This window comes from Capricornis sumatraensis, chromosome X (genome assembly GCF_032405125.1).
Source record: "Capricornis sumatraensis isolate serow.1 chromosome X, serow.2, whole genome shotgun sequence".
NCBI classification, from domain to species: Eukaryota; Metazoa; Chordata; class Mammalia; order Artiodactyla; family Bovidae; genus Capricornis; species Capricornis sumatraensis.
The window spans coordinates 49146529-49168154 of record NC_091092.1 but is presented as its reverse complement, the minus strand read 5'-3'; the positions used below and the strand labels follow the sequence as shown (position 1 = coordinate 49168154).

Here is a 21626-nt window from a genome sequence, read left to right as displayed (position 1 = left end):
AACACTTTCAATTTTATCTTCTCTCTAGGGCTTCCCTAGTGGCTCAGATGGTAAAGAATTTACCTGCAATGTAGGAGACCCAGTCTGAATTCCTGGGTTGCAATGTAGGAGACCTAGGTTCAATCCCTGGGTTGAGAAGATCCCTTGCAGAAGGGCATGGCAACCCACTCCAATATTCTTGCCTGGAGAAACCCATGGAGAGAGGAGCCTGGCCAGGCTAATGCATGTGTTCTCTCTCCCAAGTATACAAATAACACTAATGTGAGCCAAATTTTTATTAAAACTCCTTCCTCAGTTGACAATAGTCAATGGATCCAGAATTAAGGTATAGGGAAGGACTCCAATATCCTTTTCAAAGATATTAAAATGTATTCTATTGAAAGAGGTTTCAAAACGGTAGTAGGAACACTTTGAAATATTACAGAAAGAACTTCTATATTTTGCAGTACTAAATTAGTGACTGAACTGAACTGAACTGAACTGAACTGAAATTTGCCTCACCTCTGCTCTTCAGGCACTTCAACCCCCTCACAAAGTCGTGTTTTATTGTCTATCATCAGTGTATATACTACTTGGGCTTATTTCCCCCCTCTTTCAGTTCTGAAAAATCAAAGCTAGCTAACAAAAATTGATTCATCTAGCCATAAGAAGGCAGGAGGGGAAGGTGACGACAGAGGATGAGATGGTTGGATGCCATCACCGAGTTGATGGAAATGAGTTTGAGCAAGCTCCAGAAGTTGGTGATGGACAGGGAAGCCTGATGTGCTGCAGTCCATGGGGTCACAAAGAGTCGGACACGACTGAGCAACTTAACTGAACTGAACCAAACTATCACAAGGTTATGAGTGCATCTCTCAGAAATGCTGGGCCAAGGGCCAGGCTTAATGTCCACCTATCATATCTAAGACCATCAGAGACCTCTTCATAGTGCTGTACTGAGCATTGGTCAATACTGCTTTTGGTCCAGATAGTCTTTCAGAAGTTTGAAAGCCATCCACCACTGTTCTTGTAGCTTACTTGGATGCACTTTCTGCTTTTTTCTTTCAACATCTCCCATAGTTCTATTTCACATATGCTTATAGGAGATAGTCAAACCATAAATTGGAGACTAGAAAGAAAGGCAATACTCCAAAGCTTTCTCTTCCTCAAACATTAAAATTAACTATTTTCAATTTATCGACTGGTTTTATACATGGTTTATGAAATTATATGGGATTTAAAAGTATCAGTTTCATATTGCATGTCACAATTTTTAACTGTGTATGGCTGAACATAAAATCCCCTGGAGACTATGAGTTGCAGAATATATTAGAAACCAGGCACATTGCCAGCACTCAGATGAGGGATTGATTTTTCAAACATTCACCAAAATGAAACTTGGTATTCATTTAGTCTTAGCCCACATATATTGGTGAAATCAACACCAGTGGAAGTATCTTACACACATTATAAGCAAAATAAAGAGCTGTTAAATGAACAGTAGGACCATTACTAAGCAGAACCGTAGGCGCCTTTCAAAATTGAACCCTCCCTCCACCATGACCTCTGCCTGCCTTTTGTCTGTAGAGGAACTTTAATAAAAGTATAAATTTAATCATAGAAGTGAGAAAATATATAACGAAAGGAAAACAGTCAAGAAAGACAAAATAATAATAGTTTAGCCATTAGCCAAAGTCAAGGACTTTTATTTCCTCCTCAAGGGCTAAGATAGTTTTCTGAGCCAGATCCTTTGAGCTGTTTTGCAGACCCTGAAAGCCCACCAGATAGGAGAAGTTAATTATGTGTTTCCCACAAACGTATAGACCCTAGAAGGTTGATGATGTTGAGTCCCAGTTACCTCACCATCATTCAACCAGAAGAATGTCCATGAGCTGATCACACACCCCACAACTCATCTCCCTCACCCTGCTTTTAAAAACCTTTCCATGAAAGCCTTCAGGGAGTTCTGACTTTGTAAGCACTAGATGCCCTAGACTTCTTGCTTGGCACCTTGCAATAAACTCTGCACTTTCCTTCAACAACCAGTGTTGGTAGATTAGTCTTGGTGTATATGAGTGAGAGCACCCATGTTTGTTTCAGTAATACGACTAAGTTGAATCCACTAGGTATGCCCAAAAGAAAAAATATTTCCCTTACAGATTTTTTAAAAATTTCATTCTACACCAGTAATGTGACTTATATATTTTATATTTTATTTTCTAAAGTGTGTTAAGATTTTATTATAGCTCTCAAGGATCTAGGAAAATATGCAGTTGTTTTTGAGCACTGTCTCAGTTTCCAAGTGTTTTTCATTAATTAAATATTTAATTAATATATGAAGAGCAATTTAATGGATTGATGAATGAATAATTATTAGTTAACAATCTCTGATTGACAGAATATTCTAGAAACAAGAGTTCTCAACTGAGAGGGATTAAATAAACTCCCCTGTCAACTGTAAGAAGATCACTCTATCTCCATGACCTTCCACTTCTCTATCTTTAACTTAAGAATGTTGTACCTAAATAAATAAGGAAAATGTGCACAAAGCACAGCAGTAGATAATAGATTGACCTCCTCACAAAAGTCCTGTCTTATATTCATAGACCTCTCGCCATGTCTACCTAGTTTCAATCATACATTGTTGGATTAGGAAACAGTTGAGTACAGAATGATACTTGCTTTGGCATCTAGCTAAATGGTAATATATATCACTAAAAATCTAGGTGTTCCTTCTCCCTGGTCTTCTGGAATGCTGGCACTTTGCTTTTGTACACCTGAAGAGTTCAACTGGGGTATGGGAGGAAACAAGCTCCCCATTATATCTTTGAATAGCTTCCATGTGAACACAAGAAAAATTTGTTTAAGTTTTTAATATGATCTGTGTGATCTTGTCCCTGCCTGTCTCTTTGGTTACATATCCATCTCTTCATGATCTAGTCCTTGGCAATTTTAATTTCTCAAAAGATCACAGCTGTTTCCAAATTTAGAATTTCTGCATGTGCAGAGTCTTCTAACTGGAACTTTCATCATATAGGAAACTGTTAGTCAAATTTCAGGTCTTAGCTTTAAATCACTACCCCAGAGATGGCCTTCTTGACCACCCCTTCCATTTAACTTAGGTCCAGAATCCTTATCCCTCATAATTCCTTGCACTTTCTCTTCACAAAGCTTACCACAAATTGTAATCATTAATAATCTTGTGCATGAAAGTGAAAGTCACACAGTCATGTCCAACTCTGTAATCCCAAGGACTGTACCCTGCCCGGCTCCTCTGTACATGGACTTCTCCAGGCAAGAGTACTGGAGTGGGTTGCCATTTCCTTCTCCAGGGATCTTCCTGACCCAGGGATCAAACCAAGATCTCCTGCATTGCAGGCAGATTCTTTACTAACTAAGCCACTGGGGAAGCCCATGTGTGCAATTATTAAATATCTATCTCCCTTCCTGGGCTACAAATTCCATAACAACAGGGATCATAATTGCTTTACTCACTATCTAACATGGCTTGGGATAGAGTCAGCTTTCAATAAGTGGTTTTTGAGTTTATGAGTGAATAAATCATATGACTCATGCAAACCAAATCCAAAAGCTACTATTACTTTGTACACGAGGTGCAAAACAAAACCCAGAAGTATCCTCATTGTGTGATGGGAATGTGATGTTAATACAAACTGGAGTTCTTCTGGTCCATATTTGAAATAGTCTTTTGGAAAAATAAACTTAATTTGGTGAACAAAACAAAATGAATCATTCACTTGTATTATTCAGAAAACATAAAAGGAAGATGCAATTCACAATAGCCCCTTTCACTCATTAATTTACCTCTCCTCACCTCTTAACTTCTCAAACATGTACCTCAAAACACTCACAAAATACTAGCCTGTGTGACTCTCTTATTCAGTTCCCCTTTCTTCCTACAACACTTTTGTTGTGTTTCTTAACCTCCTGAATTCTTCATAAGATGTTCAGACATCTTTCTTACAAAGACAAGTCTCTCAGAAAGAAGGAGACAGAGAGAAGCTTAGCAGAAAAAATCAATTTTCTTCAGCAAGAGTACCCTAAAAGTTGTCCCTGCCATATAAAATCAAAAGTAATTTAGTAGATAAGAGGAAATATAAAAAAACATTTCTAAAATCTTACTTCCAGTGGAGGACAGATAAACAAAAATGGATTGAACTAATAAATCTTTTTACAAGATGTTCACAGGCTGCACAAAAAATATTGACTGAATGCTGGTTTGCCAATAGACATTTGCTTTAAAATCTCCACATCCCTTCAATGACTTTATTGTCTTATAACTCTTTGTTCATACCTAAGATGAGGGGAGTATATTATCTTAATCAGTTTTCATAGAAGATAGTGTGATGCAATGAAAACTGACATGGTTTGGGAGCAAGATTGACCGGAATCACAGCTTGTTGTGCTATGCTAAGTCACTTTAGTTGAGTCTGACTTTGTGACCCAATGGACTGTAGCCTGCCAGGCTCCTGTATCCATGGGATTTTCCAGGCAAGAATACTGGAGTGAGTTGCCATTTCCTTCATCAGGGACTCTTCCTGATACAGGGATTGAATCCACATCTCTTAAGTCTCCTGTATTGGCAGGCAGGTTCTTTACAACTAGCGCCACCTGGGAAGCCCCAAATCACAGCTTGCCATTCATTATCTTGGAAAACTGAGCAAGAAATTTAACTTTTGTTTCCTCCATCTTAAAATTGTCATCATGCCACCTATCTCAAGGATTGACTTTAAAGTTACAAATAATACATGAGAATTAGAATAAACATAATAGGTAAAGAGATTGATTAAGTAATTTAAAAAAAAGTCACCAAGAAAAGCCCATGCCCAGTTGGCTTCGCTGGTAAATTCTACCAGTGGTTTAAAGAAAAAATAAGACCAATCTTCTAGAAAATATTCTATAAAATAGAAAAGAATGAAACATTGCCTGACTCATTCTAGGTAGTATTACCAGATACCAAGACCATACAGACTGGTTCCAAATAGGAAAAGGAGTACATCAATGCTATATATTGTCACCCTGCTTATTTAACTTATATGCAGAGTACATCATGAGAAATGCTGGGCTGGATGAAGCACAAGCTGGAATCAAGATTGCCAGGAGAAATATCAATAACCTCAAATATGCAGATAACACCACCCTTCTGGCAGAAAGTGAAGAAGAACTAAAGAGCCTCTTGATGAAAGTGAAAAAGGAGAGTGAAAAAGTTGGCTTAAAACTCAACATTCAGAAAACTAAGATCATGGCATCTGGTCCCATCACTTCATGGCAAATAGATGGGGGAACAGTAAAAAAAGTGAGAGACTTTATTTTATTGGGCTCCAAAATCACTGTAGATGGTGATCACAACCATGAAATTAAAAGATGCTTCCTCCTTGGAAGGAAAGTTATGACCAACCTAGATGGCAATCCACTCCAGTGTTCTTGCCTGGAGAATCCCAGGGACGGAAGAGCCTGGTGGGCTGCCTGCCGTCTATGGGGTCACACAGAGTTGGACATGACTGAAGTGACTTAGCAGCAGTAGCAGACAGCATATTAAAAAGCAGAGACATTACTTTGCCAACAAAGGTCTGTCTAGTTAAGGCTATGGTTTTTCTAGTAGTCATGTATGGATGTGAGAGTTGGACTATAAAGAAAGCTGAGTGCCAAAGAATTGATGCTTTTAAACTGTGGTGTTGGAGAAGACTCTTGAGAGTCCCTTGGACTGCAAGGAGATCCAATCAGTCTATCCTAAAGGAGATCACTCCTGGGTGTTCATTGAAAGGTCTGATCTTGAGGCTGAAACTCCAATACTTTGGCCACCTGATGTGAAGAGTTGACTCATTTGAAAAGAAAGACCTGATGTTGGGAAAGATTAAAGGCAGGAGGAGAAGGGGATGACAGAGGATGAGATGATTGGATGGCATCACCGACTTAATGGACATGAGTTTGGGTAGGCTTCGATAGTTGGTGATGGACAGGGAGGCCTGGTGTGCCGTGGTTCATGGAGTCATAAAGAGTCGAACACGACTGAGCGACTGAACTGAACTGAACTGAACTGAGACCACACAAAAATATCCTATGAAAATAAAACTGTACAGAAATACCTCATATAAATACAAATATAAAACTTCAAAAATATTAGCAAACAAAATCCAGCAATATATAAAAATAATAATACACATGACAAAGTGGGATGTGTCCTATGAAATAAATGTTGATTTAATATCTGAAAACAAATTAATGCAATATATCATATCAGTATAATAAAGAACACAAGGCATAGCACCATGTCAAGAGATGCATAAAACATATTTGACCTAAACAACATCTGTGTCTGGTCTTTTCTTTGTAAGTGGCTTAGGGATTAGAATTCTATCATATGTTATAGGTCTCTTCAGATTTTATATTTCTTCTTGTGTCAGATTCAATGCTTTCATATCTTTTAGGAATTTGCTAATTACACCCAAATATTCTAGTTGGTTTTCATAAAGGTTTTCACAGTATTCTTTTATAATCCTTTTTATTTCTGTAAGGACGTAGTGATTCCTTCTCTTTCAGCACTGATTTTGGTAATTTGTGCCTGTTATGTTTAGTTTTATGTGTAACTTTGTCTGGGCCACAGTGCTCATATATATATATATATATATATATGTGTGTGTGTGTGTATATACATATATATGTGTATATATATATATATATATATATATATGTGTGTGTGTGTATATACATATATATGTGTATATATATATATATATATATATATATATGTGTGTATATACATATATATGTGTATATATATACATATATATATATAGTCAAACATTTTTCTGGGCATTTCTGAAAAACGGTTTTCTTGGAAAACAATAATTTTGAAAGTGGTGAACTTTGAGTAAAACAAGTTATCCTCTAAAATGTATGTGTAACTTACCAAATCAGTTGAAAATCCTAACAGTGAAACGTTTCATCTCCCCCAAGCAAAAAGGAGTTCTGACTGCAGCTTACCTTTGAACTTGAACTTTAACTCCTCCCTAGGTCTCTAGCCTGATGGCCTATCTTGCAAATTTTAGACTTGAACCTTCACAGTAATATGAGATAATTCTTGGGGAAAAAGGAAGAAATTAAAAAAAAAAATTGGTTTTCAAAGAACAGATTTCAGGTACTAGTTTCTAAAGAACCAAATTATGGTGTTGCTAATTTTTATTTTCTCTTTCTTAATTTCTGCTATAACCTTTATTAATTCCCCTTTTTTCTGCTTGATTTGTGCTTAGTTTGTTCTTCTTTTATTAATTTCTTAAGGTATGAGCTTAGGTTAATTGATTTGAGATCTCTCTTTTTTTTTTCTAATACAGCCATTACAGCACTATTCAGATGCTTTAAATTTGTCATGTAATTTACTTTTCACTACATCTATGGGATATTCATATTATCATAACCATTTTACAGATGAGGAAACAGGAGAGCAGAAAAAGTTGTTGGTCACATGGCTAGTTACCAGTAAGACCAGAATTTGATCGTAAATAGGATTGATCACACATTTTTTTTTCTTTCTTTTTTTTTTAATTGAGATATAGTTGATTTTATTGAATCAGTTCCATGTACTAAACAGTATGTCCTAGTTTATCTATTATACATATATAATTGTGCATCTGTTAAACCTTGATTCCCAGTTTATCTCTCCCCACTTTCCACTTTGGCAGCAAGAAGTTTACTTTGTGTATCCATGAGTCTATTTCTGTTTTGTAAATAAATTCATTTGTATCATTTTTTTTAGGTTCCACATATAAGTAATGAAGGAGGAAACAGACATAACAGGCTCCATTTTGAAAGCAGGATTACATCTTGGGCCTGATTGGACTTTGAGCTATATGCCCAGTATCTATAGAAACAACATACCAACTGGAAAACCAGGCCCCCCAGATGGAAGAGCCCCAGGGCCCATACCTAGATTCTCCATTGCCTAAAATAATACTCTAATTATCTGTGTTGTGTAACCAAATAGAATCATAAATTCTATTATGCTTAGTGGGGTATGACCACAGGCCTATTGATAATTGTCCACTGTTAACTACCTAGGCTTAAGGCATATAAATCACGGGTTAACTTTGATTGTATCTTTCTCTTCCTTTGTTCAGATTAGTTTCAGGGAATTTGGGGAGGTGGGTTTCAGCAAGTACACTTAAGGTATATAAGGTTTTCACAAAAACTGGTCGGGGTCCTTGGCTAAGAGGTGACTCTGCCTTGGGCCCGCCAGTGTAATAAACTGCACTCCACTATCTGCATTGTCCTTCTGAGTGAGTTTGTCTCCCGGAATGCATGGCTATAACATTTGGTGCATTGGCCAGGAAACTCCCCACTTTGAGGAGACAAGTCCCATTGGGGACTACTCCGAGGCCTTGCGGCTTGAATCTTCTAGAGGGGGGAAGGCGCCTCACCCTTCTGGAAGGATTCTGCTTCTGAACGCCCAGACTTTTCAAGTTAGCAGGTAGTGGATGGCAGCAGGGGAACTGAGCACTTAGGTGGGGAGGAACCCACCCCGCAGGGTGGAAGAGGGGGCCTGATCACCCCCCTGGGAGGGACTAGAAGGGGCACGGACCCACAGGGACCTGGAATAGGCAGGCAGCAGCTATTGCTTGGTACACAGGTTGATGAGTGTGCTACAGTTTAGGAAGGAAATTTGTGAAGGTCATTTAGGAGATGTGTCCACGTCGTCTCAGGGAAAACTGTTACCAGCAATCGTCAGGGGATTTTTAGAATAGGAAACTGGTCCTTGTATGCTCATATTCTGCCCTCCCCCAGGAGGTGTCCCATCTGCTGTGAAATTCTTGACCCCCTCGGAATTGTTAGACTAGAAGGAAGGGGATACATAAGTGAGTATGAATTGGCTTTCCCAGAGATGGCCTGGGACATGGTATATTTAACCCATCTGTGTTTTCATCTGCACCTGATCAAGCCCACCAAGGCAGAATGGACTTTAAGGGAGAAACAATCTTGGACCATGTGGTTTCTGGTTCGGCTGTGCTGACTGGCAGGTGAAGGCACGCTGATCCCCCTTCTCCCTCTGGGATCTGGCAGATAAGGCTATTTTCACCCCAGTTAGGAAGGAGGCAGAATGGCAATTTAAGTGTCATTGAGTGAAAATATCACAAGTACATAGGGTACTGAGAACTTCGTAGACAGAATGAAAAGGAAAAGTAGAAGAAGGTCCGAGAAGTTAAGCAAGATGGGAGGAAGTGAATCTAAGATAACTGTATTGGAGTGCATGATTAAAATTTTTAAGAAGGAATTAGGAGGAGACTATGGGGTGAAGATGAAGCCTAACTACCTCCACATACTCTGTGAGGTCGAATGACCCCCTATGGGAGTAGGATGGCCACTAGAGAACACCATGAACTTAAAAATAGTGGAAGCAGTCTATACAGTAGGAGAGCCAGGACACCTGGATCAATATCCATATATTAACTTATGGCTAGGGTTAGCTCAAGACCCTCCTACTTGGACAAGCTTCTGTATCCAGAATGGAAAGGGAAAAATATTAATGGCATGAAAATTGACTGATGATAAAAAAAGGAAATTCCACAGGATTTGGAAGGGTCAACTTGACCCCTCCTCCATACTGGATAATGATGCTCCTGACACAGCGCTCCACCAGAATCGGAGGCCATATTAATGCCCAACCCAAGGCCAGGTGAAGTCCTGCAGCAGCCGCTGCTCCTCTGCCAGCTCTTCCCGAGGTCATAGAGCCGCCACCTCAGCAGGCTCGATCCCAGTTACAGAAGTCTCTGGCCAGCACTTCCGGAATCCGGCTCCAGCTGAACCGCCCAAGCTATACCCATCTCTCCCCCTGAGTACTGACAAGAAGGGGAGGGAAACGTTGGAATTAAGCAGACTGCACTCTCCCAGAGAGCTGGAGGGAATGAAAGAGAACAAACAAGAGATTTGCAATGCTAGCTGCTGCTCTGGGAAAGTCTATCTCGGGCCCTCTGGAAAATCTCTTCTGCCCCAGGGACAGAACAGTCCTTCAACCGGTCCCAACGGAGGCCCTGGGCCCTGTTACAGCCAAACCAGTGTGCCTAGTGCTGAGCTTTTGGCCACTGGAAGAATGAATGCCCTAAGGCAAGGAAGGAAGAGGAAGCTCCCGCAGTTGTGGGGCTTGCTGAATTGGAAATTAAATAGGGCTGCAGGGGCTCAGAGATATCAGGTCCCCGAGAGCCCATGGTAAACTTAAAAGTGGGGGACCAAAACATTGACTTCATGGTGGATACAGGGACAGAACTGTTGGTAGTAACAAAACCTGTGGCACCACTGTCCAAAAAGACTACTGCTGTAACTGGGGTATTGGGAGAAGACATGATTAAATCGTTCTGCCAGCCCAAAAAAATGTCATATGGTGGGGGGGGGGCACCAAGTGGTTCATGAATTCCTCTACATTCCTGAGTGCCCAGTACCTCTGTTGGGAAGAGACTTGCTCTCCAAAGTAGGAGCACAAGTGACTTTCTCCCCTGAGGAGAGGCCCAGCTTCCGGATGGACACTATGACTTATTTGCCCTCTCTCTCAATATCACCCCAAGATGAGTGGAGGTTGCATGAGCCTCTGAAGGAACAACCAGGTGGGCTGGAAGAGCATGAGAGAGAGCTAACTCAATTATTCCCTGAGGTCTGGGCAAAAGACAAACCTCCCCCCGCCCCCCACCCGCCCCGCCAGGCTGGCTAGACATCAAGCCCCAGTGATAATAGAAGTCAAACCAGGTACCATCCTGGTTAGAAAGCACCAGTATCCGCTACTGATAGAGGCCTGGGCCAGCATACTGCCACACATCAATAGATTGAAACAAGCGGGCATTCTAGTAGAGTGCTAGTCGGCTTGGAATACGCTGCAACCAGGCTACTGTGACTTTACACCCCACTGTTCCAAACCCCTATACCTTACTTAGTCTCCTCCCATACAGATCTGAAAGGAAGAGGTAAGGTAGCTGGGGTTTATTTTAAAGAAGAACACAAGGTTCCAGACCCTAGTTGGGTCCTATATACTGATGGCACTAGCCTGATAAAACAAGGACAATGGCTGTCAGGTTAGCCAAAACGGAAGGGGCCATCAAGACTGAAAAGGGATGGTGGTAATTGCCAAGTGGCAAATTATTGGTACCGGAGGAGCTGGCACACACTCTGGTAAGCCAAACACACCAAGCGACCCATGCTGCCTGCTCACAGGTTAATGCTGTCTCTCGGGTATTCAGACGAAAACCTCCAGGTATTCAGATGAAAGGCACGCTGCCCTTTGAACACCTGGGAATGGACTTCACTGAAATGAAACCTCACCGACACTACCGTTACCTGCTGGTCATGGTATGTACATTCTCGGGATGGGAAGAAGCTTTTCCTAGCTGGACTGAAAGAGCATCAGAAGTAGCCCAGTGCCTGCTTAGGGAAATAGTTCCCAGATATGGATTTCCTACCAGCATTGGTTCAGACAATGGCCCGGCTTTTGTAGCTGATTTAGTACAACAAGTAAGCAAAACTTTAAACATCAAATGGAAACTGCACACTGCATATAGGCCCAGAGTTCTAAGATGGTGGAATGAACCAACCGGACATTGAAGAGACTCTCCAAGTGGATCATAGAGACTGACTGCTCCTGGGTGGACTTGCTTCTGACAGCTCTGCTGTCAGGATGACCCCACAGTCCCAAGGCTATTCTCCTTACAAAATTGTGAATGGGATGCCCCCTCCCATAATAAAACAGGTGTCAACAAATTTGCCTCAGGTAAGAGGGAATAGGATTTCACAGCAGATGGAACTGGGTAAGGTAATAAATCAGGTAACTAAGTTTGTACAAGAAAGAGTGCCATTCCCCCTTGGGGAACAGATTCACAAATTTGTGTCCAGGGATCAAGTATGGGTCAAGGACTGGAAACACAACTCCTTGGCACCACATTGGAAGGGTCCATATATTGTTGTTCTAACCACTCTGACGGTAGTTAAAGTTGCAGGTCACACTCCCTGGATCCTCCACATGAGGGTGAAGAGAGCATACCACGCAGACCCAGAGGACACCGAGTGGACTATACAAAAGGACCCCACTGATCCGCATGAAACCAAGATCATCTTAAAGAAGAAAAAAAGGTGAAGCTCTCCAACCAACTGCTGCTACAAGGACTTGCTGGTATCATCTTGAGACTACCATAGTTTCAGCACAAGGAGGGACCAGTAATATAATTAATGTTGAATGTTTTGTATATATTCCTGATCTATCTGGCAATATATCAACCACCCTAGGTGACATGAAAGGTCAGTAAAAGCTATGCCTGATGATGATCTTTCTTTTTGGACTTCGGTCCTATCTTGTGTGAAGGGTGATTGGTGGAAAACTATATTTACCATTGTTATAGTTGCCTTGATAGTTCTGCTTTGTGGACCCTGCATTTTACAATGTATTATGAACTTTGTAACCCAGAGGTTGGTGTCGTTCTCCCAAATTGGCAGTCAGAGAGCCAGGGTGCAATATATTTCTATGAGTGATGCTCATACTATGAGTTAAGAGCATCAGGAGGGGGGAATGAAGGAGGAAACAGACATAACAGGCTCCATTTTGAAAGCAGGACTGCATCTTGGGCCTGATTGGACTTTGAGCTATATGCCCAGTATCTATGGAAACAACATACCAACTGGAAAACCAGGCCCCCCAGATGGAAGAGCCCCAGGGCCCATACCTAGATTCTACATTGCCTAAAAGAATACCCTAATTATCTGTGTAACCAAATAGAATCATAAATTCTATTATGGTTAGTGGGATATGACCATAGGCCTATTGATAATTGTCCACGGTTAACTACCTAGGCTTAAGGCATATGAATAATGGGTTAACTTTGATTGTATCTTTCTCTTCCTTTGTTCAGATTAGTTTCAGGGAATTTGGGGAGGTGGGTTTCAGCAAGTACACTTAGGGTATATAAGGTTTTCACAAAAACTGGTCAGGGTCTTTGGCTAAGAGGAGACTCTGCCTTGGGCCCGCCGGTGTAATAAACCGCACTCCACTATCTGCATTGTCCTTTTGAGTGAGTTTGTTTCCTGGAATACGTGGCTACAACAGTAATATCATATCATAGTTGTCTTTCTCTATCTGGCTTACTTCACTTAGTATGATAATCTCGAGGTCCATCCATGTTGCTGCAAATAGTATTATTTTCATTCATTTTTTATGATTGAGTAGCATTACATTGTATACATCTTTATCCAATCCTCTGTTAATGGACATTTAGGTTGTTTCCATGTCTTGGCTGTGGTAAATAGTGCTACTATAAACATTAGTATGCATGTATATTTTTTAATTAGAGATTTCCTTTTCCAGATATATACACAGCAGAGGGATTGCTGGATTATATGGTAACTCTATTTTTATTTTATTTTATTTTTTTAAGGAAACTCCATACTACTTTCCATAGTGGCTGCACAAATTTTCATTTCCATCAACAATGTAGTAGGGTTCTGAAAGGCTGTTGTTGAATCACGCAAAGACACCGGGATTCTTGGCCCCCAGAGGAGAAGAATTCAATCTGGGGCCAGAGACAAGGCTTGATCACTCAGAGCTTTTGTGTGATAAAGTTTTATTAAAGTATAAAAGAGATAGAGAAAGCTTCTGACATAGGCATCAGAAGGGGGCAGAAAGAGTACCCCCCAGCTAGTCTTCAGCTGGATGTTTATAGTCACTAGCAGTCTGTTAATGAAAGAAAGAAAGTGAAAGTGAAGTCACTCAGTCGTGTCCAACTCTTTGCGAACCCATGGACACCAGGCTCCTCCGTCCATGGGATTTTCTAGGCAAGAGTACTGGAGTGGGTTACCATTTCCTTCTCCAGGGAACTTCCCGACCCAGGCATCGAACCTTGGTCTCCCACATTGTAGGCAGACGCTTTCCATCTGAGCCACCAGTGAAGTCTAATGAAAGAAAGAAATGTCTTAAAACTCAGAATGGCACCAGGCCCCTCACCCATAAGATGCATTTTGGGATAATCTTGGCACCAAATCGTTCATCCTGGGCCATAAAATGATTAACTTGAATCTGGAAGAAAGGCAGATCACCATAAAAATAGTTTCATTTACATAGATTAGAGGGACAATATCTGAGTATAACATATTGGTTTATCAAGTAGGTTCTGAGCCAAGAGGCAGAACTGACTTGAAGACAGAGTTTGGGGTAAATCCATAGTACATTAGCATAGCTTAAGACAAACATTTCCATAAGCAAAAGGCATTGGTTATCTCTAGGTTTGAGAATAGTTAACTTCTGGTGAAACCTGGTGTCACTATGGCAACACAGTATTGTAAGAGAAACCTCCTTTTAAATTTGTATAGAGAAGGAAAAAAATATCGCTAGTTTGTTTCCTCCTGCCCCTTAAGAGAGATAAAAATGTCTGACACTTGCAGGCTATTTCCTTCGTTTGGAGACCCCTGGCTTCCTGCCTGTTACTTTCTCTGTTCCCCATGAATGCTTTTTTCAAATAAACAATTATACCTCACAGAGCACTTTTATCCTTATAAAAGCTTAATACATCAACAACAAAATAACTGACATATTTACTCATTCTATAAGTTTCTCAAAAGTAACACAACATAGCAATAATTTAATGAGAGTTATGTGTTTTTCCCACAAATCTGTTAATTTTTAAAGGTCAGTGAAGGACCTATGCTACTCCATTTTGTTAACAGAAAAATTCCATTTTGTAAGGTTCCAGGAAAAGAGCCTTTGAAAATCCAAGAGCCTTTGGAAATCCCCTGACCTCACCCCACCACCCTCGAGCCAATCGGACCCCAGACCAAAATCTCCTGACTTAAAATAGTCTACCTAGGTAATGGGAACCAATCAGAACCTGGGGCCAGCCCAGGAAATGGGAACCAATCAGAAACCAACACCTAACCCTTTCACAGAAGGTAACCAATTAGATGTCTCCCAACCCAGAAACTCCCGTTTTTCAAATTTCTCACATGAGAATACCCTATATAAGCAATGTAACCCAGAACTCGGGGCTCCTCCCTATAGCCGCTGTGTCGGTATCGGTGGGAGCCCCAGCTCGAGCTTGGTAATATAAACTCTCTTGCTTTTGCATCGGATATTGGCTCCCTGGTGGTCATTGGGAGATTTCTCGACTTGGGCACAACATTTGGGGGCTCGTCCAGGATCTCCCACCGGCTCCACGGGAAGACCGATCCGGAGAGTCATCTACAGCCGGTAAGCTTTTTTCTGTCTTTCTTTTCACTCCTGGTAGGGCCTGGTTTCTGAGACCGGTATACGACTCAGGCAGACGCGCTGGAGAGTCACCGGTGGGGGGGTCGTTGGGAGATGTCCCCGACCCGAGAGTGAGGGGACGGAGTTTCCTGTTCTCTGTAGACGATAGCGGGTCACTCCCGCTGAATGGCTGGAGGCTGTCTTCATTCGGTTTTACCTCCGGACTCCCGGAGGTGTATTTCTCCTGCCTCTCTCTCTCTTTGTGTGGCTGTTCCTATTGTCTGTGTTAATTTACCAACATCTGACTAATCCTGGGACGATGGGGCACCGCCATTCTAGCCCCACACTTCTATCCTTGGTTACTGATAATTTTAAGGAGGTCAAGATGCACGCTCATGACCTCAGTGTAGAAATTAAAAGGAATAAATTAATCACTTTTTGCACCGAAGAATTGCTGACTTTCCATGTAGGCTGGCCCTCAGAAGACACCTTCGACTTGGGAACTGTACACCGAGTCCGGAATATCATCTTCTGACTGCAGATCAGACACCCTGACCAAGTTCCCTATATCATAGTATGGGAAAATATCATATTGCGTCCCCCTTCTTGGTAAAACCTTTTTTGCCTCAACAGGGATTTTCTACTGCTCAGGTGTTGGTGACATGTATAGGAAAGAACCCGACGACTCCCAAGGAATCTGAACCAACGGCACCGCTATACCCTATCTTGCAGGGGGGAACAGAAGAAGAACTTCTCTTTCCTCCCCCTTACCAACCCCCCGAACTGCCACTGGACCCCACCATTCCTTCACCCAGGGACGAAACACAGGGTGGGGAGGGGGCACACAAAATACTCGCCATCGGCGAACCAGATCCCCGGAGGGGCCGGCAGACTCAACTGTTTTCCTCCCCTTACCAGTGACCAGCCCCCCTGAAGAAGCAGGAAACCAACCTCATCAATACTGGCCCTTCTCTACTAGTGACCTATATAACTGGAGATCCCAGAATGCTAAGTTCTCAGACAATCTTACAGACCTAACTAACCTTCTAGAAACTGTGCTTTTTACTCGTCAGCCCACCTGGTACGACTGCCAACAGCTGCTCCAGATTCTCTTCACCACAGAACAGAGAGAGAGACTACAGAATGAGGCCCGTAAAAGGGTCCCAGGGGCAAATGGAGAACCCACCACTAATATAGATGAAATCAGCACCTCTTTACCTCTATCGCGACCTGACTGGGATTACAATACGGCACGAGGTAAGGAGAGGCTCCGGGTCTATCACCAGACGCTTTTGGGGGGGCTTAAGGCAGCTGTATGGAAACCTGCTAACCTAGCTAGAGTGGGAGATGTTCAGCAGGGTCCCACCGAGAGTCCAGCAGCCTTCCTGGAGAGGCTAATGGAGGCCTTTAGACAATACACCCCCATGGATCCAGAAGCAGAAGGCACTCAGGCTGCTTTGATAATGCATTTTGTCAACCAGGTGGCTCCCGACATTAGGAAGAAGTTACAAAAACTTGAACGCCTGAGTGAAAAGAGTATCCAGGATTTAATAACAGTAGCAGAAAGAGTCTACAACACCCGAAAAACCCCCGAGGAAAAGCAAGTCAAAGCAGCAAATTGCCAAACCCGTAACGTGGCATGCATCCTGCTGGCTGCAACAGTTCCTGACTCGGGAGAGAGGGAGTGCCAGTTGTGCCACCTGGCTGCTGAAGGTAAGAACCATTCCCGTACACGACCAGCATTAGGAAAAAACCAATGTGCATGTTGTAAAGAGGAAGGACATTGGGCCAAGCAATGCCCTAAGAAAAAGAAGGGACCACGAAAGACCCCCATCCTGGCCGTCGAAGAACTGAGCGATTAGCGAGGATGGGGTTTGGTGCCCCTCCCCTAACCCAGGGTAACCCTAAGAGTGGAGGGGACCCCAATTGACTTCCTTGTCGATACAGGGGCTCAATATTCGGTTTTGCTAGAGCCCCAGGGAAAACTGGCCAGAAAGACCTCTTGGGTGCAGGGGGCTACTGGAATGAAACAATACCAATGGACTACCCAAAGATCAGTGGACTTGGTTGCAGGCCGGGTATCCCACTCTTTCATGGTCATTCCGGAATGCCCCTTCCCTCTGTTGGGAAGAGACCTGTTGACCAAAATGGGGGCGCAGATTCATTTCCTCCCAGGGGAAACCAAAATACTTGACCAGTCGGGCAGACCGATCTAAGTACTGACCATTCAATTAGAAGATGAATATTGGCTGCACCAGAAACCTATACCACTTTCGGTAGACATTCGAAAATGGCTAGATGAATTCCCTGAGGCATGGGCCGAGACAGGGGGAACCGGTTTTGCCGAACACCACCCTCCTGTATATGTAGATCTTAAGCCAGGGGCTGACCCCATCCGGGTCCGACAATACCCCATGACCCTGGAGGCCTGACAGGGGATCACCCCCCATATCCACAGGCTCCTAGCCCAGAAAATCTTGAGACCCTGCCAGTCGGCCTGGAACACCCCCTTGCTCCCTGTCAAAAAAACAAATTCTCATGACTATCGGCCAGTGCAGGATTTATGAGAAGTCAACCGCTGAGTTTTAGATATTCACCCTACAGTGCTGAACCCATACAACCTCCTGAGCTCTCTCCCACCGGACCGTCACAGGTATATGGTCTTAGATTTAAAGGATGCTTTCTTCAGCCTCCACCTGGCGTCCAAGAGCCAGGACCTTTTTGCCTTTGAATGGTCTGACCCAGAAGAAGGAATCAACGGCCAGCTGACGTGGACCCGGCTGCCACAGGGATTTAAGAATTCTCCCACCATCTTCAATGAGGCCCTCCATGAGGATCTGGGTGAGTTCAGACAACAACACCCCCAACTAACCTTGTTACAATATGTAGATGACCTCTTAATTGCAGCAAAGGACCAACAGACTTGCCTTATGGGCACCCAAGAACTATTGTGGACCCTTGGAAAATTAGGGTACTGAGCCTCAGCCAAAAAGGCTCAGATATGCCAACCAGAGGTCACCTACTTAGGGTATGTATTAAAGGAAGGACAGAGATGGCTGTCAGAGGCACAAAAGGAGACGATACTCAAAATCCCTACCGCAGATTCACCTCGAGGGGTGAGAGAATTTTTGGGGTCTGCTGGGTTCTGCCGTCTTTGGATCCTAAATTATGCGGAACTGGCTAAACCCTTATATGAAGCCACAAAAAGTACCACCCCTTTCAGTTGGACGGAGCGGATGGAGACCACTTTCAAGACTATTAAAACGGCCCTGCTGTCAGCCCCCGCCCTAGAGTTGCCTGACGTTACAAAACCCTTTCTCCTGTACGTAGATGAAAAACAAGGAGTGGCGAAGGGGGTACTGGTGCAACACCTGGGACCTTGGAAACGGCCGGTGGCTTACTTGTCTAAACGCCTAGACCCCGTGGCGTCGGGCTGGCCCCCATGCCTCTGCATGATTGCGGCAGTGGCCCTAATGGTCAAGGATGCAGATAAACTGACACTGGGGCAAGAGTTGCATATCACTGCCCCCCATGCCATTGAGGACGTCCTAAAACAACCCCCAGATAGGTGGATCAGCAACGCTCGGCTGACCCACTACCAGGGATTACTGCTAAACCCCTCCAGAATCATCTTTCTGCAGCCTACTGCTCTCAATCCGGCTACACTGCTTCCCAACCCGGATTTGGAAGCCCCAATCCATGATTGCAGCGACATACTAGCCCAAGTACATGGAACGTGAGAGGACTTGCAAGATCACCCTCTAGCGGATGCTGAAGTTACCTGGTATACGGATGGAAGCAGTTTGGTCCGAGATGGGCTCAGGTATGCAGGGGCAGCCGTAACCACAGAAACCCAAATCGTGTGGGCGGAAGCACTACCTCCGGGCACTTCGGCTCAAAGGGCTGAACTAATCGCCCTAACCAAAGCCCTCCAGTTGGGAAAGGACAAAAAACTTAACATCATTACTGATAGCCCATACGCCTTTGCTACTGCCCATATACACGGAGCCATCTACAGAGAGAGAGGCCTCCTCACGGCCGAGGGTAAAATGATCAAAAATAAAGAAGAAATAAAAACCCTCCTCGCGGCATTATGGCTGCCTAAAAAACTAGTCATAATACACTACCCAGGACACCAAAAGTCAGACACCCTGACCTCAAAGGGAAACAATTTGGCAGACAGAGCAGCCCAAGATGCAGCCCAGGGCACCGTGATAGAAGCCACCCTTCAATTGCCCGACCCTGGGAGCCCTGTTCTGCCAGCTTTTCCTAACTACTCACCAAGAGACTTAGACTGGATAAAAAGTTTGCCTATGACCCAACAACTGGCCGGGTGGTGGCGGGCAACAGACAGCTCCCTGATCCTCCTGGAGGAACTAGGAAAACAGGTGTTACTGAGGATGCATCATGCCACTCGCCTGGGAACCCACAAGATGCAGGACCTGATTAGACATGCCAAGATTACCATGAGAGACATCAGATTGATGATAGAAAATATCGTATCAACCTGCAAGGCCTGCCAGCTCACCAACGCTGCCCATCACCCAGCCAACCATGGGTCTAGAGAATGCGGGAGTCAAGGAGGAGCATAGTGGGAGGTGGACTTCAATGAGGTAAAACCGGGTAAATATGGATACAAATATCTACTGGTATTCATAGAAGCTTTCTCAGGATGGGGAGAAGCTTTCCCCACCAAGAGAGAAACAGCACAGGTGGTGGCCAAAAAGCTGATTGAAGACATCTTGCCGTGGTTCGGGTTTCCTGCACAGGTGGGGTCGGACAATGGGCCAGCCTTCATATCTCAGGTAAGCCAGGGAGTAGCCTGGGCTTTGGGGGCTAGGTGGAAGTTGCATTGTGCTTATAGGCCCCAGAGCTCAGGACAAGTAGAGAGGATGAATAGAACACTCAAAGAAACATTAACAAAACTAGTTGCTGAGACTGGTGGGGACTGGGTGGTTCTCCTCCCCTTTGCCCTATACCAGGTGCAAAATTATCCCTACCAACTGGGACTTACCCCCTTCGAAATTATGTATGGGATACCTCCCCTAATAATTCCTAACCTAAAGATAGAGGTGCTAAAAGAGATAGATGATCAAAGATTACTCTTTTGTCTCCGGTCCTTACAATACTCCCACAGGGACACGTGGAAAAGGCTCAAGGCATTATATGAATCAGGCCCACCACCTGAACCCCACTGCTACTGGCCAGGAGACTGGGTGTACGTGCACCACCATCATCAAGAGACCCTAGAGCCCAGGTGGAAAGGGCCCTTCCTAGTTGTCTTCATGACACCCACTGCTCTCAAGGTTGATGGCATATCTACTTGGGTTCACTACACCCATGTACGGCCTGCGGACCTGTTTGCCCTAAGGGAATTCCTCCCCCAATGGAAGACCAAGCTGGACAAAACAAATCCACTCAAACTCAAGCTACAAAGACGATAAAAGTACTGTTTATACTGGTGTCTCTATGGCTTAGTGCTGCCCCTAACCCTCATCAACCAATGAACCTGACTTGGATGATTCTAAGCACAACTACGGGAGAAGTAATTAACTCCACCTTGGCCATTCATCCCAAAAACACCTGGTGGCCGGACTTGGAATTTGACCTTTGTCTTCTGGCCACGGGATCGTGGGACATTGCCGAATGGGAGGTAAGGACGCCCGGCAAGCCCGAATGTGGGGCTGGCATTGATAGGTGTAATACTCGGCCCCCCACTAACTCAGGGCCTGGATGCAGCCACTACATCCAATGGGCAAGCTTACGGGAAACACCCTTCTATGTGTGCCCAGGAGGGAGACGGGACCGGGCAACCATCAATAACTGTGGGGAGGGCTGATAAGTTTTATTATGCCAATCGGGATGCGAGTCAACGGGGACGGTCGATTGGGAGCCCCCTATTCGTGGTGATTTGTTTACCTTGGGTTGCGTTCTGGGGCCCACTGAGTCAACTGGGGGACATAGAAGGGTGTCCCTCATAACTGGGCCTTGTATGAACTTTCTTTGCAATCCGGTGAGGCTCAAATTCTCAACTGAAGGAAAAAAGTTCCCCGGTTGGGAAGCCGGACAATCCTGGGGCCTCAGGCTATATCAGCCAGGATATGACAATGGGTTGCTGTTCACCGTCAGGTTGAAAGTAGGAACCATACAGATTGGTCCAAATCGGGGCATAGGGCCCAATTCAGTCCTAGTGCCACAAGAGCCTACACATGCCCCCATTCGGCCCGCCCACATCCCCACTCGAGAACCTAACCAAACACCTCCCAGGCCCTACATTACTAATACAAGCAACTCCCCTCCAGTTAGCCTTATGGGACCTAACATTAAGGATGATCAGGACCCGTTATTTAATATGATAATCAACTCCTATTGGGTCCTAAATTCCACTCGCCCGGACCTGACTTGCAGTTGCTGGTTGTAACATCAA

General features: G+C 43.8%; 1 protein-coding gene across 1 annotated transcript; it reads left to right on the top strand.

Moving 5' to 3' along the window:
• Positions 1-8291: 8291 nt before the first annotated feature.
• On the top strand, positions 8292-20643 carry LOC138071665 (uncharacterized). Its single transcript, XM_068963134.1, is given in 7 exon segments — positions 8292-8464; positions 11217-11487; positions 15044-15202; positions 15833-16028; positions 16118-16912; positions 17147-19698; positions 19792-20643. Coding segments are annotated over 7 exon segments (4998 nt in total).
• Positions 20644-21626: the final 983 nt, after the last annotated feature.